The sequence below is a fragment of the Chrysoperla carnea genome, chromosome 2, assembly GCF_905475395.1.
Source record: "Chrysoperla carnea chromosome 2, inChrCarn1.1, whole genome shotgun sequence".
NCBI lineage: Eukaryota > Metazoa > Arthropoda > Insecta > Neuroptera > Chrysopidae > Chrysoperla > Chrysoperla carnea.
This window is the reverse complement of record NC_058338.1, coordinates 43,624,741-43,643,238: the sequence shown is the minus strand read 5'-3', so window position 1 is coordinate 43,643,238 and position 18,498 is coordinate 43,624,741. Positions and strand designations below refer to the sequence as shown.

Below are 18,498 nucleotides of genomic sequence, written 5' to 3'. Positions count from 1 at the left end.
ATTATTAGTTTGTATTCAAATTTATTATCATTTTTACCGCGAAACAGTTTTTGTGGGTACGATGGAAACAGTTTATTTATTTAATTTTCTTGTTTCTTAGATGCCAAGGGTATGCCAAAGAACGAGAGGTCAGACTAACTTATCAGCGTACAAATAAAGCTATGTGAAAGCCGGATCTTGGTTAAGAACAGCGACAGGAAAGAATGAACTAATGAGGTATGTACGTAAACGAGATGAGGCAGGTGGCGATGAAAATCAAGAAATGGGATATAAGGTGCACAGTGTTTAACCAGGAACAACAGCGTGAGCTATCTAAATATTGAATGAGGTGTGCAGATATATAATTTAGCCTGACTAAAAACGATGTTATGAAATTGGCATACGAATTAACCGTCAAGTACGACTTATCACGACCTCAGACTTGGAATGACAACGAAATAGCAGGGGAATAATGATTTCGCATGTTTAAAATCGAATTTATAATTAATGTTGTTAAATTTTGAGAATAAAACATGGACTTATTATAATTTGTATTATTTGCTGGGAAAATTGTTGCATATGCTACGTTTTGAATTCTGCTTTGTCGAATAATCTAAGTGGGTAAAGGCATATAATTTCCATTTAAGTTTTCATGTTTGAATAAGACTGAATATTATACCAAATCCATGTGAATCAAGGGTAAATATTCGAGGGGCTAATAGGGTAGGCCAAACAAGCATTTAGATATGATAAACATGATTCCGTTAGTAATTCCTTTGGAAGCTAGAGATCTCGGAATATTTTAAAAGTTTTATCGAATATTTGATTTCGGAAAAAAAAAATTCAATTTTTTGTATTTTTATGAGAAACTTTTATCTCTATCTCTAACTTTTTTCCCTAAAACTAATATTTTTTATTTAAACGATGAAGAGGAAAAAAACTGAAAGCGAGGTCACCAAAGAACAAGTTGAATTACCAAATGGATTTATTGGTGTTGTTTGTTGCATTTTTTGTATGAGAAAAATAATTTTCTCCCCTCCGGGTAAAAAGTGGGCAACATGCGTCCCACTGTAAAAATCGAACTTGCCATTTTTTGCCGCCGAGTAGAAAAATAGTATACACACCACGGCCACGGAAGCGAGTAAAGAAGGTCTGAGATCTCATGAACATGAGATCTCAGACATTCTTTGCTTTTGCTTTCTAGATGTGTATGATACTATTTAGTGAAAAAACCAATAGTTACATAACAATTATTCGTAATTCGACGTAATAAGCGGTATTCCGTGTATTTTCGCACAAAAACTGTTAATTTTAGACTTTTTTTTATGTTAATGCAGAAACCTACAATTATTGAATTATTCATAGTTATACTTACATGTATATACTTTAAACATAGTTATATTTTAAACAGAGGTAAAGATATGTTAAAATATTGTAATGAAAAAGATCTTAATCTGTTAGAGGGAGTCTCCTTTTCTAATCGCTTAAATCCGCCACTGATTAGTTTTATGAATATGAATTCTTAATTTAATATGAAGTGTATAAATTCTTAATTTAAGGAAGTTGTTAAAAAATTTAATAACTTTGCAGTGCTTTCGAAGCATGTATTGAGTATCGATAAATAGAGGTAAATTTTTCAAGACAATTTGTCCTAAATTAAAATTTTGCATTAGAACAAAATAAAAGGTAGGGAGGTACCTCCTATTAAAGTTGTTAATGTGCAATCGGTTTACAATTTACTTTACTTCAGATGAAGAATTTTCACGATATGAACATTTAAAATTCCTAATCAAACAAAGAGAAGGTACCCACTAGTGACGTCATACGTGGGTATCGCCATAGACATTACATATTAAACTTTTGTTTTGCTAAAAGAAGATGGCAACCTTTGAATTCAATATTTTATTACTTATAACTTCTTCGTTTCATAATAAATTTTAATTTAAGGTGGTCAAAACATTCCGTTCATTAACAATCTATAGTTTTACAAAATTGTTTAAATACACTCCTACATATCTCGGGAGTGAGTTCTAAACCGTTTCCCTTATTTGTTAAAATGGTCTACATTTCTAAACGACCATTAACATCCCTATAAAATATTTCAAATTGTGACACCCTGTACATTCGATGTCAAGAATGAAAAGCTGAATGATAATATTTTCGAAAGCAGACCTTTATATATAAAGAATAACTTTTTTTCGTAAATCTTATAATAAACTAAGTAAGTTTTCCTTATGTAGCCAACTTAATTCACCCTGTATATTTTATTGAAACATACAAATTCAGAAGCCAGATAGTCGGCGCTTTTTCCCGACTACGAAAGTGGCCAGGTAGTCGGAACATCCCTAATAATTATAGTAAATTATTCTCATTACCTTAACTTGTTTTTGTGTAATTGTGCGTAGTTAATACAGTAGACAGTTTATAATAATGGTTGTAATTGACTTACCCACACATATTTTATGGTAGAATTACTATTACCAAAAGGTATGTATTAGGTATGACGTTCATATAACCTTCATGTTTGTTTTATGTAAACAATAAACATCATATCAATGACGTTACCACAATGGAATTCCAATTATTATCCATAATATTTTAGTTGAATTCAAAATAGCCATCAACGATGATGGATTCTGATTAAAGAAAATATGTAAATATATAATATATAAATATGAATATGTGTAAGCTGAAGCATTCGTTGATTTATTCAATTATTAAATTCAAGATTTAAAGCATTATTGCTATCAAACTAAACTATAATTTAAACACGTGAAAACAAACAATTGACTGAGTTAATTATTGAAATACCATGTATAGACAGTGTTGATTACTCTATCTTATTACACATACATACATGTCACACATATATAACTGATATAGCCAAAACATACATACTATACAATTTGCGCTCTCACGGGTAAACAGTGATGTTTACGAAAAAATATCTCAAACAAAAGTTCTTTATTTTTTTATAAGGAACATTTCTTACATTTAAACTTTTGTTCTATCTCTAACGGTTTACAAGACGGGTCCTACGGACCCCAGACCAAATGGACTTATTTTGCTCATTTACGAACTTGACCTCACTTTTTACGTCCTCTTTTTAGACTATAAAAATTTCACCTTGATACCTCTTTTCGTTTTTGAGTAATCATGATGACAGACGGACAGACGACAGACGGACAGGCGACAGACAGAAACCGGAAATGGACCAATTAGGTGATTCTATGAACACCTATATCAAAATTTTTTCGTAGCGTCAATATTTTTAAGCGTTACAAACTTGGGACTAAACTTAATGTACTATGTATATTTCATATATACATGGTATAAAAACTTAACTAAAAAATATTTATTAACTCGCTTTCTTGTTTGTCTATTGTCAATACTGTATTTGAACAGTAACTAAGGTATTCCCCGAAGAGAAAGCAGGAAATATGTCCAGTCTTGTGGTGACCTTGTTAACAAAAAGGCAGAAGTTAAAAATGATAGCGCTATTGCAGGGTTAAATTTCAAAAATTTACTTATAATTATCATATTTTTGTTTTAAACTTTATCACACTCAAATGGAAAAATATTATATAAAAAAACAATTGAAATCATAACTTAACCAAATTTAAAATTGGGCTAAGATTGTGGATGGATAAGCCAATGTACAAGTAGAATTAGTTGCAACAACAGAATTAGTTGCAATCAACATCGTGTGGCATGGGGTATTTTTCTAAAAAGCAACGTGCGTGGGTCGAATCGACCCAGTTCGTTGATCTCCGGGAAAGGATTTGTGCGGGATGTTGTTTGGATAAAAGTTCGAAATGTGGGCAGCTCAGATTCTTGGTGGAGAGCTATCGAAGAGAGTCTTTCGAAATCGTCCGAAGACAAAGATTTTGAAATTTTTGCATTTTCGCAAGTTGCGAGGGTGCTACGTTCGACCAAATTGGAGCAGCGTACGTGAGTACGGGCCGGATACATTTTCAATTCAATTTATTTATCAGATAGTGCGTAGCCCAAACATGTTTTATAAAATTCGGGGCATTTTTTCTCATTAATTTCAATGTTTTGAATTCGTCTAGGTTTTTCAGCTTTAAGCTCAATTTTTTATTTTAAATTTTAATTAGACAGTAATTAACTGTTTCCTGGTCTTTGTTATGACATTTAGAATTGAACAAATTTTTTCTTCTATATTTGTGCTTAAGCAGAGGTGTGCAAAAAGTTTTATATTAATTGGAATACATTTGTAATGAAACATTCAAATTTCTTAGGTAGGTAATTAAATATCTTAATAATTTATTTTTATTTTTTCTACAAATTTCTCCATTTACAATTATCTGCACTTATAGAGAGAGATATTGCCTAAATAATTAAAAAAAAAAAAAAAATATTAAGTATAATCAAATTTTTAATTATATTAGATACAATTGCTTAAATTGCTTAATAATTATATCAAGCAATTTAAATTATTCATGAAACAATTAAGTAATTTTGATTAATTACAATAAGAAAAGATTAGTTTAAAAAAATTAGTAAGAATTAAATTGAATTTTTGCGCTTAGAAAGGTCTGAGATATTTTCCAAATATAGTATGCACAAGTTAACATATCTAAAGCAAGAATATGGGTGGCAGGAAACGTAACCATCTCTGCCCCATTCATAAAACAAAGGTGAAATCAAGCTCGTGCACGAGCTAAATCGGATTGTGAGTGATCAGAGCTAGATTTACACAAAGCGCCACCCTTGGACAATGGAAAAACATGCCGCCCATAGTTTCGTCAGCGAGTTCTAATACAATAAAATACATATACAATTTGAACTGAAGAGAAAAATGCCACGTAAATCTTTTTCATCGATGCTATATACTTAAGAATTCGTCGTTATTTCAGAGAGAATATAAAACATTTATTTTAATTTAAAAATACTTGAAAGTAGGCAAAAGTTACGCAGGAAAAATACTTGAAATAAGCTGGAAACTTCCGTACATATTTATTTTGTGTTATTTAACAACACAACAGTTAACAGGTATTTGAATAATTAATTAAGTCGTTAACTTTACTTATTTTACAGCATAACTTTCTTGTTCCATATCTATTTTATGCGTAAATATTCGTTTCAAAACATTTAGATTCCAAAAATTATATTCATGCACACTATTTTATTAACCCCCGAACTAAAAAAAAGGGTGTTATAAGTTTGACCTCTATGTGTGTGTGTCTGATTGTGGCATCGTAGCGCCTAAACGGATGAACTGATTTTAATTTTTTGATCTCGTTTGAAAGTTAATTTAACGGAGAGTGTTCTTAGCTATGTGTCAAGTACGAGTTCCGTAACACAAAAATTTGTCGGGGGTTTTTTCAATTTTGTAAATTTCACTTTTGTGTAAAACGATTCTTTACAAAACATCCATACACAAACAAAATATTTTTTAACTCAGAAAAGGATGACTTTACACCGAGCAAAATTTTTTTGCATTTCAGAATATTCTACGTTCTTCAGCATGTAATATTAGAAATTTTAAGAGTGGTTAAATTATTTTCTCACGATTCGGTTACGGTTATGATTTATTTCTAAAAGAAAGTAAATAATTTGTCTATGACATAAATTATAAAACAGGAACCAGTTTGTTATAGTCCTATTTTTTATGCTCGCAAGTGTATGATAGTAAAAGGAAGTATGAATTTATTTGTGATCTACTACATATAACGTGACATAAAAAACACAATGATTTACGACTTTATTCAAATACTAGCCTACATTGTCGTCGTTAAATTACTATTTTACTATATATTTTTTATTGTCTATTTTTAGTTTTTTCCCCTTTTGAAATGTTATATAATACCGAAGTACCAAAACAGCTTGAACTCACTGCAAATACCTAACTTGATGATGATAAATCCCACAAGAATTTGGTGATGTATGGAAATGTTTTCGATAATTTTTCCGGTGGTATAAGCATTTTTCTCTATTAATTTATTGGCATAATGCCAGAGAGACAAACAAGCAAAAATCTTATTTGATATCTCGATTGAATATCATAAAAATATTGAGCAAACTAATAAGTATTTCTAATAGCTACGTTAAAGCAGCTGTGTTCAAATGCAACTAGCCATATTAAAATTGGATCGCTCCATTCAATTGTTAATTATAGAGAATTTAAAATAATATTGGTTGTAAAAATTAAAAAGTTTGAGCAAACAATGTACGAGTTCTTGTAAAATGTCACTGTGTCAATCAAATCGTCCCTAGTTTAAATATCTTAAGCGTTTTTTTTCCACTTTATTACAATTAAAGCGGTCCTTTTGAAGTTACAACCTGATTCTGTTGGGATTTCAAAAAAATGTTTCGAATAAGACTGATTGATATTGTTTTCAGAAGAAATTTTTGTTCGCAATTGTGACAAGGATCGAAAAATTTGTGTCGGCTGTATCTTAGCCAATTTTTATGGTAGGAAATCGTAAGAAAACGAAATCGTGTGCAGAATCACGTCAGCTATAACTTTTGGCTGATTTTTTTTATCGCATATTTTTTATTTTCAAGCAGGTTTCATTAAAACTCAGAGGTTTTCAAGCTTATTTCATCCACTAACCACTTCGAGAATCAATTATTTTTCATCGCCCCCAAAGCGTGTTATACCTATCAGTCTTAGCCTATTACATTTATTCTATATAAATTAGCCTTATCACCCTCTCCCCTGCAAGTCTTTAGCGCCCTCAAGAAGGCGTTAATAAGAACCAACTTTGAGAAACAATGCTCCAACTTGAAGTAAATCAAGTTAAAACAAACAATTGATTCATTGTCACACTCAACTTAGATAGCCACACAGAACTGATATTCCCATATAATACATACTATATAATTTGCGCCTAATTTGAGCCCTCAAAGGTAAACAGTGACGTTTACGAAAAAATGTTTCAAACAAAAGTTGTCTATTTTTTTATAAGAAACATTTTTCATATTTGAACTTTTGTTCTATCTGAAACGATTTTAAAGATGGGTCCTACAGACCGAAGACCCAGTTGACCTATGGTTGACGGGTAGACAACCGAAAATTCACTAATTGGGTGATTTTAACACTTTAACCAAAATTTTGCTTGTAGCATCAATATTTTTAAGCGCTACAAACTTAACACTAAACTTTAGTATATCTTGATATATTTCATGTATACATGGTATACAAACACAAGGGCTTTTTCTTTGTAAGATAAACTAGCTAGACAGTGATAAATATAATCTGATTAGTAAAATTATAATACGGTTATATTTAACTAGCGGCATTCTCTACATACTTTATATTCTAATTTATTAAAAAAAAAGTTGAATTCTATTATTTTTACGTAATATACTGAATAATATACTGAAGAACGTTATGGTGTGGAATAAGTCGTTTTGAGGTCAAGAACCACACCTAAAGGCATCAAGTTTTTGTGTTTTCTAGGACAGCCTATATATAACGTAGAATAAGGAGCTGAAAACAGTGAGTGTATCGTAAACATGAATTTGACGAGCATGATTAGGAGGAAGAGTATAATGAAGAAGAGATACAAACATAAATATGTTCAATTCTATGTTATAATATCATCATTTTTAAATAGCTTTATACGTCTTGTAAAAAAACTCTTTGTAAATAATTCTACGAAGGTTTGTTATTGTATTTTTTATGTATTTTTGTTGTTTTAATTTTATAAAATACACCTGAAACTTTGATTAGATAAAATATTTTTTCTATTTTGAATTTATAATTTAAAGAAGACATTGCTAATACACAGTTTTACTATTTTATCTATATAGGATGATCAAAATTCATGGATAAAATACTAGGATAAAATTCCAAGACGAAAAGTCCAGTACTGTTTTTCCGTTTTACGTGCCTTCAACATAACAGGCCTTCGTTAATTATCGTTTTTAATTTTTAGTATGTTTTATTAATATTAGTAAAATTGAAATTGTTATATTAAGTAAGATTCTATAAAATAAATGTTATTACAATTTATCATGCAACCATTTTTTTTCTACGCTTAATATATGCATAACAGATATGCAGGATGTAACTCAAGGCTAGATTTTTAAAGGATAAATCTGGAAAATTATCTTTATAGCTAAGTCAGTTTAAATTTGAATTATTTCGACAAAAAAGATCTTTAATCTTCGTTCGTATTCATGTATATGAATGCGATATTCTGTTTTAAATCTTGTAGCGTCTAAACAGCTGAAAGAGTTAAATTTATTGATATTGTCTAGTTTATCTTGACATAAACCTTGTCTTAGCATATACAGCCTCTCTATAATGACATTCATCTATCGATATCTAACGGCAATTGCCAGTTAAGACAAATCTAATAATACCTCATGAAAATTAAATCCATCCACCTGTTAAAATTGTACGTGATAATAGAAATATGTCGTAAATAAATATAAGCGACAATTTTGAGTTAAAGAAAATTAACAAGTTTTGGAAAAATTGTACCATTTTTATCATTACTAACCTTTTTATTACTATTGACGTTGAATTATTTTCTTAATTAATACGATATTTCTAAGACTTTTAAAAGCTGCAGTAGTAGTCTTTATAGAGTAGTTTAAGTTGTGACAAGATTAGAATAACAAAAGGATTACCGTTTAGTTACTGATACCGTGACAGCAAGTTGTACGTCAGAACGATTAGGACCTCAATGTTAGCAACACAGTTACATTAAAGCGAAAATCAAACCTCTGACTTTCAGGGCCAATATCTCTTATAAGTGAAAAACATTGAAGAACAGACAGGCGAATATTTCTGAGGAGCAAATCGTCTTCTTGCTAAGAAGGTGCTGCTGCTAAGAAGGAAGCAGAATATTCACCAGGAGTGAATCTCTTCTCCAAATTATTGATATTAAAAATGTTCGCTTACAATAGTTTATTCTAATTTTTGTATAAAAAAAAGTAATAATAATAAAGTAACATAATAAACAGCCGAACATAACCGATCAAGTTCGATTTTACACTGATTGTATTACAACATACCATGAGAGTTTAGTTTGAATTGTTATGCAGTTAGTTAACGATCGTCGTTGTATTCGGTGAAGTGGTTTGTTGTTTGTTATCGTGACACACGATAGACATGCGTTAATTCAGTTAACTTTTTATATATATATTTATTGTTTTCTTCCCGATATTTTTTAAGTGTGTGGCCCGATAGATAGTTTTATTTATTAATGATTGTTCAGATTTAAAACTGAAAGTGAATTTTATACAATAGTTTTTTTTGTGTGATTTTATAACAGAAAAAATAATAGTAAATCCATAACAATGTTTGGACCAAGTTTATTACCCTTGTTTATATTCGTATTGTGTACATTTCCTTTCGGTAAGCTTTTTATCCATTAAATTTGTTTGTTTTTATGATTTATGTATGTTATTGTTGAAAGGTTGATAAGTCAATATAAAAATTTTATCTTTACACAAGATTAAAGTTGAACTTCGCGTGTTTTCATTTATTATCAAAATTTGGAATTGTTGTATAAAATAAAACGGTTTAGATTTGTTCGTTTTTTATTAATGAAGTTAACCTTGGGATGTTGGATATTTTGCTATTTACGGAATCCAATTTATTATGGACATGGTCATCTTATGATGTATCATTAATTATGAGGCCCATAATTATTTTAATAAATTGTGTTATTTAATATGTAGTACACAAATAATAAAAAAGTACAGGGTGTACAGGACTATATTCTTTAAATGTATGTGATGAATAAGCGGTAGGAAGTGATGATGAATTCAATCTCATATTTTATGACTCAAGAGCACTCTGGGATTTTATAATTATGGATGTCTGATGTTTTTATATTGTTTTAAACCTTATTCTCAGTTACTAATTAATTTTACATATATTTTATAGGTCTTTGTTTATAGGTTATATACTAAATTTTTTTTTGTTTAGCTGTGCATAGAAAATGTGTTCAACTCACTCTATCCCATTCCTGTCAGGTTTAAGTGAGGTAGAGTGAGCAAACTATGTATATATTTGCTAAGGCCGGAGATGGTAAAAACATTGTGTATGAAAATACATATTATTTAACTCGTCGAAAAAAAAAAACAAAAAACAATAATTATGCAAACGATTTGAAATTTTGTCAGATAATATTAAATTTTTATTAGAATTTGTCGTAGCCAAAGTTTTAGAAAATAAATTTTACTTGAATCTATTGTAAGACTATTTTTTCTCTAATGCTCAAATTTATAATTATATTTACGATATAAAACACAAAAGTTATATTTCGGTAAGCATTAGTGGGACTGGACGGTTATCGAATTCAAACAAGCCGTGGATAGAGTCTGGTGCGACCCTTGAGGTACACATAAAGAACTTCCAGTATAATAAAAAGTTATACAAATTTAAAAAAATAAACTCGAAACGACTCGATCGAATGCTATGAAATTTTATCGGACCAAACTGCGGTTATTTTTTTGCAAATGCGCTTTCTTTTGAACATACTTTTAACTTGAATGAATTAAGATTTTGATGATTCTAATAGTTTTCTGTTTTCTAAATTTTCGAAACATAATTTTGAACCACTCTGTATTATTAACACTATACATTTTAACATGACGCTCGGCTCTGTGTTAAATAAAGTGTATATATATTCTAATTAAGGTCACTTTATTTTTCGAAATAATTAAAAGTATACATAACGATTTTGAAATAAACTTTTATTTTTTGTGGGTGGATAGGAAAATAAATTGCAATTTGTGAATTAATATGATAAAGTTGTGATTTTTCATTTTCAACTTTGTTTAACGATCATCTTTAAATGGTGTATATGCATTCTCATAAATAGCCTAGCCGCCTGGGAAGTATTGTTGCACAATTTTGTGCGCCGATCACGATTTTTGGCTCTTTTTGCACCCTGAGGTGAGGAAAAAAAGATACGATCATGTTTTTAAAATATTTTTTTGTTTGTTTTTCAAATAAGAGGTTGACTCTAAAAATATTATGTATGCCGAGAGAGATAGTGGTTTTTATGTTGTTTCACCCCGATTTTGTTTTTTGACTATCGCCACTTTCGCCGCCAAAATCATCCATTTAAGGAAAATCGTAAAATTGATTTTTTAGGCCGAAAAATGCAGTTATTGAAAACAGTCAAAATAGATCTTTTAGATTTTGGTCAATTTAACCTAAAAATACCATCAGACTTCTGAGCTAACTTTGCTAAATTCAGGATTCGAAAAGGTGGTAAATTTTTGCGGTTGACCCAATTTTATACTTTGTTAGAGTAGGTCCTTAATCAAAATGCGTCTGACCTACCCTCGATCCAATTTTAGGCCAAGGGAAAAAAAATAAGAAATCAGTGGTAGATTTGAATACTCTAGTCTAAATTTAGGGAAAAAATTTATCGAAAAAGTGACGTGCTTGAGCAATTTTGTGATCAAATTAATTTCACCCAAAATCTTCTTAAAAGTATACCAATATTTCTGTGGGAAAACTTATTTCGTTTAGTGTTATTTGTATATAAAATCGAAAGAAAAATTGTAAAAAAATATTAAACTATGGGTCAGATCATGAAAATCAATACTAATTGAATATTGTATTGGTTTTGTATGTACTATATGTGGGGTGGTCCACATTTTAGTTCGTTTTTAATATGTTTGTTTATTCAATATATTCGCATAAAGAGGAATACATAAAATAGCCATTCTTAGGAAGTTCTTAATAGCAGCTCCTATTTTGATTTTTTTTAACGTTTTTTTTATACTTTGTTTAAAATCAGATACCTGTCAGAGAGGGCCCATATCAAGGATATTGATTTTATACTATAGGTGTCATTGATTTTTCGAAATTCGTCCCCTAAAAGGGGATGATAGTTTGTATGAATATCACTACTCAACTGATTTTTAAAATTCTTTCATCCATAGATTTGTGGCGAAATGAATACTAGATAAAAAAAATCGAACCAAACATGAATCAAAACGTACTGATAGTTTCAAAATCATCATCATTTGTTCTCTCGCCTTCCGTACAATACGTAATATTAAAAAAAAAAAATACAAATTATAATTTTTTTGCCGCCTTTTATATTATCACTAATTTGATGACGTAACAAACTAATCTTTTAGGATCAAAGTGGGTTGTATGATTTGTATGTAAACATTTTAATTTGACATATGTCTTAATTTGTAGTATGTGCATTTATTTATGTATTCATCAAAGAATTTTATTAAGTTTTTATACCATACATATATGTAATATGCAAGGTATACTAAGTTTAGTCCCCCGTTTGTAACGCTTAAAAATATTGATGCTATGAACAAAATTTTGGTATAAGTGTTTATAAAATCACCTAATTAGTCAGTCCGATAACTCAACACGATAACTCAAAAACGAAAAAACATATCAAGCTGAATATTTTTATAGCGTACTCAGGACGTAAAAAGTGAGGTGGGGTTCATAAATGAGCAACATAGGTCAATTGGGTCTTGGGTGCTAAACCGTTAGAGATAAAAGAAAAATTTAAATGTAAAAAATATTCCTTATAAAAAAATAACCAACTTTTGTTTGAAACATTTTTTCCTAAACATCACTGTTTACCCGCGAGGGCGCAAATTAGGCGTAAATTGTTAAGTATGTCTTATATGGGGATATTAGTTATGTATGTGTGACATGCATGTATATGTAATATGATAGAGTCAACACTGTCTCAGTTAATTGTTTTTTGTTTTTACGTGTTTTAATAAATATTTTGATTTAAAATGCTCCATGACATTCGGGCTCGTGGACAGCAATCATTCAAGGGAAGGTTCAAAGTTTTGTTCCTAATGTTAGGCCATAAAGTCAAAATTAAAAACAAGTGAACTTTTCTCTTTTTTCGAGTAACAGAACATTTGACTAAGTCAAAATGGGCTTGATATTCGGTAACTATTTATCAGGTAAAGAAAAAAACATAAAACTCCTGTAGTGTATAGGGTCGAGTAGCTAATTTTGTTCGTAATTGCATTTAGACAAAGCGGTACTCCTTTTAAATTAGTTGTGACCTTTCACCATTCCCTTTTTTGGGAAAGCGATTTTTATGCCACAGAGTTCTCGAAAATATTAATCATTCAAAATGAGAAAGAAAATTGGAGAAAACTTGGGACTGAACTTAGTATACCTTGGTATATTTCATATAAATGGTATAAAAACCCTTGTTGACTAAAATGCCACCAAAACACTGTCCGATTTAAAGTTCAAAAATACTAGGAAACAAAGACCAACATTTCATTAAAGAGAGGCGTATAATCTACATATGTGCCACAAGCGCTGTATAGCACGTACTTATTATACGCTTATCGCAATCAGCAGATTAAAATTTCTAAGTAATAAACTATATTGTGTGCACCTGAAATTAGTTTTAGATAAAAGAGATATTTGAATAGTGTGGTCCTTTCAATTGTATATGTGGATTACTTACTATCAAAATTATATATCAGTTAAAGCAGCACAAAGACGTTAAATATTTTTATCCCTCTTTATTGTTAGACATTGTTATCTAGTACGCATATGTTATTGAGGCAGTAATCTATGAAAGTAAAAACATTAAAGCGTAATGATCAGAGCTATACATTGAACTTGATTCGTCTGGTTTAGATGAAATAATTAGCAGGAACAAAAATCTAAACCGCTCATGAACTCCTTAATATGAACATGAATACTTAGTTCATGAATGAGATGCTCTATATATTTTATTATCATCTTTTACACAAATTTTGATAAATAAATGTTAAAGTCATAAAATTATTTATCTGAACTTTATAAAAAATATATATCCAGTTTAACTACCCGCATAGTTATCGTCCACATATATGTTGGTTATGTCACTTAAATTTGGTTTTAAGTTTTTAGTCATTCCCCCCCCCTTCCCGAAAGTATAGACCTATGCACTTCATCGAAGGAAACGGTGCGAGGTCGGTGTACATTTTATATACAGGGTGGGCAATTTGAATCTATACACATAAATATCTCGTTTGGTAGTCAATCAATCAAAAGATAACAAAGACAACTTAAACAACAGTTGCAGAGTTTTATGTAGGACACCATGTTCTGACATCATCTAAAAAACTTACAATTTTTGTTTAAATCGTTTTTTCGAAAAACGTTAGCTTTTGGAGGAAATGCGATTTAAAAATTTCCCATTTTCGCATTTAATTGAAAGAAAACACACTAACTGCTGAAAAATTCTTATGCCAAAAGTTGTCAAGGGCAATAGAGTGCATTCATCTGTGTTCATGACTTTGATCTACGATAATTATCGATAAAGTTTATGCGTATTTCCTTCGATTCAATGCAATAATGATTTTTTTCTAAGTCGCATTTCCTCCGAAAGTTCATAAACCGATTGGAAAATTTAAAAACGATAAATGGAACTATCTATTTTTTTGTAGCAAATTCTGATTCTTTTCCTCAAAAAAGTCAATTATTCCACACAAAAATTTACGTGTTTTTTTGCGACAATGAAATAAAGAGACAGTTGAAGTAAAACTTCTGTAGACACGATTTACTTAGGTAGTAAACTGATAAACTGGAGAATGTATGATTAGAATGTTACGAAAATGTGTGCTCAAGCTTGTTACGAAAAGTGTGATTCTTTCTATCTATCTTCACTAACTTATATCTCCCAAGTTGAGAGGGAGATATAAGTTAGTGAAGATAGAAAGAGAGTTATATTTAAACAAAATTATAACATCCATGTCAAACTATAAGTATATAAAATATTATACACTTACACAGATACCCAGTAGCGTAGTGGCAGAACACTGGACTTCGATTACGGAGTTCAGCGTTCTAAACCGCGTTCGATATGTATATAAAAATTTGTGTGTGTGTTTATTTTCAATTTTATAAATAATATTTGTTATATTTGTAACATGTATTTACCTACACCAAAAATGGAGCTACAGAAGTTTTACTTTTGTCGTGTGGTCTAAAGCATACTCGTTTTTTTTAATCTCGAAATATGTATTTTTATCCCGATTTGCAAATCTGACCATTGAGTGTTAAGGAATTGCTTATTGACCGTTTCGAATCATTTATTCAAAAATATGAAAAGAAAAAAATTATAATTCAATAAAAAGAATCTAATAAGGGGGAAATATGACCTTCGTGATGGAGCACTGTATCCCACGAGTTTTTTTTTTCATAACATGATTTATATAAATGTTTAAAATATGTTTGTATGTATTTCCATACAAACGATCGCATATCGCGCCATAAGAAACAGTTGTCGTTTCTTACATGTGTGTTTAAATTTTTCCGATTATACTTCGTATAAAATTACTTTATAATTTGTTGTTAAAGTGTTAGAATTTATATCATTTTAAAACAATTTTAATCTAATTTACTTACTGCGTCCGCCATCAAGTCTGTCTGTGTAATTCATATAGAAAATTTTTTAATAATCCGCTAATACGTCATTTGAAATTTTTAATATTTTAAAATTATTTTATTTGAAAAAAAAAAAAAACTTTAAGAAATATGTTTAGTTTTTAATTGTTCAAGGACAGTGAATTTTGGCTGTGAATTTTGTACAGAATATGAGACATGTAAGAATTAGAGCATGGCATGCCAAAAAATCGCAAATAAAATTACTAGATTTTTAATTTTATTTAAATTTGACCTACTGAAAAAATAACCTTGAAAGTAACTAAATGTTTTGGAAAAAGCCTTATATCCTGGATGTATGGAGGCCTTATATCCATATGCTGCGTTATTCAAAGTGATGTTACCACTTAAATGAGCAAGACCTATAGTCTAAGAACAAAATCGCAAAACGCCATATAAAGCGGCTGTTTTGGAATGTTATTTGGACCCTTTAAGAGGGTGTGAAAATGGACACCAATATTTTGTCCTAATTTATCTCCTCACGAGGAGATAATAATGTTTACGAAAAATTTCAAACAAAAGTTGTTTATATTTTGATAAGGAACTTTTATGACTCAATATTTTAACAATTCTGAAAACATGTAAATTTTTCAACTCATATTTCAAAAACTAGTAGACACACGGAGCTGTGAGTTGGCTTCAATTGTTTCAAATTTAACATGCTTTCAAAACGATAGCAACAAACGTCAAAAGCTCATAGTTTTTGAATTGAACTGCAAAAACTGAAAGAAGAAAATTTGATAGTAAAATGATTGTAGTTATTTAAGAATGTAGGACCGTTTGGAAAAATGTCAGTTTGGTATCCCTGATAGGTAACTAAAAATGTCAAATTATTATTATTAACAACTTGCTTTTTAACGACTTTATTTTTTACATATGATCGCTGAATAACTCGAGTATTCAAATACCTTTCCTTTGAGAAAGACATTCCCTTGTACCATATAACTTTCTTAGGATTTTCGGGTTACGCATTTAAAAATATAACTTTTATTTAATTCGATAATTATTTTCTGAAATTGATGTATGCCTACGACTAACTTAAATAAAATAAAAGCAAAAAAGATATTTCAATTGCCAATTCATCATGATCTATAGTGACAGTGTAATTAACATCAATTGAATTCCATAACAATTGCTTTATGTCAACGATGATCGATCCGTTAAGGCTGTCGCCATTTTAAATTCATATTTATCTGGATTATAATACATCTTAGCCAATTTGAAAAGATGTAGTTCTAGATCAATTTCAGTATTTTGAAAGCTTATTCGAATCACTGGAATATCGAACAATTTCCTCTAAGCTTAGCATATTATTACTGAAGAAGCTCAATTGTTGTTTATAATATATAAAAAGAGTGGAATTACAAATTATAATTAATAAATAAATATTTTTAAATAATTAATTTACAAAATTTTATTTTTCTAAAATCGAACTACTTGTATTATTAAGTTTTCTCAGTGATTACCGACTTGTCACTTAAAGATTACTGAGAAAATCGTTCTCCGTTGATCCAAATAAGCCTCCAAAATACAGAAACTGATCCCGAACGAAGTAAATCTGGGCTGTCCAAGTTTGCTACGACTTTTTATATTGCAGATAATCCAGGATATCATCCCAGATTAGAATGTAACAAACTATTTAAAGGAAGTTGGAGTTATTAAACATTCTGCTCTCTTTGGCTTGGTTGGTATTTAGCATATGTCTAATCAGATAATTATTTCCTGATATTGATTTATGCCTACGCGACATTTATAATAAATTGAATAAAATGAATATTTCACAATTGCCAATATTAATCATAAGCTGTATAGTTGCATGTAATGACATTGTAATTGAACAGCAATCAAACAATTTATTTATATATAAAATATAAAACAATCAACAATGCAGAAAGTGAAATTAATATTTATTAACTATTTATTATTTATTGATTTTTAAATTATTATTTATATAAATTTATTTTATTCAATTAATGTATATATTATTTCATTATTACCTGTATTTAACTGAGTGTATTTGAACAGATGTAAGTTTATTTTAAATATTGTGTTATAATATTGTTATTAAAGAACTCTTGCTTATGCTTTTAGCAATATTTCACACTATTTACTTCTATTCAGACACAGTAGTTGTTTAAAACGATTATTTTTATACCATGTATATATGAAATATACATAGTATATTAAGTTTAGTCCCAAGTTTGTAACGCTTAAAAATATTGATGCTAGGAAAAAAATTTTGTCATGGGTGTTCATAAAATCACCTAATTAGTCCATTTCCGGTTGTTCGTCTGTCCGTATGTGGACACGATAACTCAAAAACGAAAAAAGATATCGAGGTGAAATTTTTACAGCGTACTCAGGACGTAAAAAGTGAGGTCAAGTTCGTAAATGAGCATCATAGGTCAATTGGGTCTTGGGTCCGTAGGACCCATCTTGTAAACCGTTAGAGATAGAACAAAAGTTTAAATGTAAAAAATGTTCTTTATCAAAAATTAAACAACTTTTGTTTGAAACAATTTTTCGTAAACATCACTGTTTACAGGGCGCCAATTAGGCGGAAATTTTATAATATGTACTATACTTGATTATCAGTTATGTATGTGTCACATGTTTGTATGTGTAATGTGATACAGAAATCTACACTTACTATGCATGGTATTTCAACAATTAACTCAGTCAATTGTTTGTTTTCACTTGTTTTTGTTAATCTATGTACAGTGTGATGTAATAAAATGAACTTTTGAGTCACAGACTAAGTATTCTGACTTGCTATATGCAAGGGGCCAATCATTAAGTAAGGATGATTTTGGCCATTTTTTTGACCCCCTAGGGTTGGTTACTCGGCAAATCGGTGCTATAGGCAGTTCGATGATAATAGCTCATTTCAGCAACTTGGAGAGAATTTCCTTAAGAATAATTCTTTTTTTTAAACAGGCCCTTCAAATTGAATTAGTTAGTTGGAAATCGGTACTTTTTAAGCTAGGTTATCGGTTTTTAGGTATGGCCTCGCAAATTTGTACAGTTCCTCCAAACTGAGCTTGAGGCTTAAAAACTGGTACCCACATAAGTTAAGTTAATGTCAAGAGAGTGTCTTTCGGGAGTAAGAACTTTCCATTTTTTCTTCCCTTTTT

General features: G+C 29.8%; 1 protein-coding gene across 2 annotated transcripts in view; it reads left to right on the top strand.

The window, feature by feature from the left end:
- Window positions 1-9,007: 9,007 nt before the first annotated feature.
- Window positions 9,008-18,498, top strand: part of LOC123291847 (protein amalgam-like) — a 57,408-nt gene continuing 47,917 nt past the window's right edge. For both annotated transcript variants that reach the window (XM_044872277.1, XR_006534982.1), the window contains exon 1: window positions 9,008-9,316. In XM_044872277.1, coding sequence (XP_044728212.1) covers window positions 9,259-9,316 — 58 coding nt within the window. In that variant the 5' untranslated portion in view covers window positions 9,008-9,258. The remainder of the gene's footprint in view (window positions 9,317-18,498) is intronic.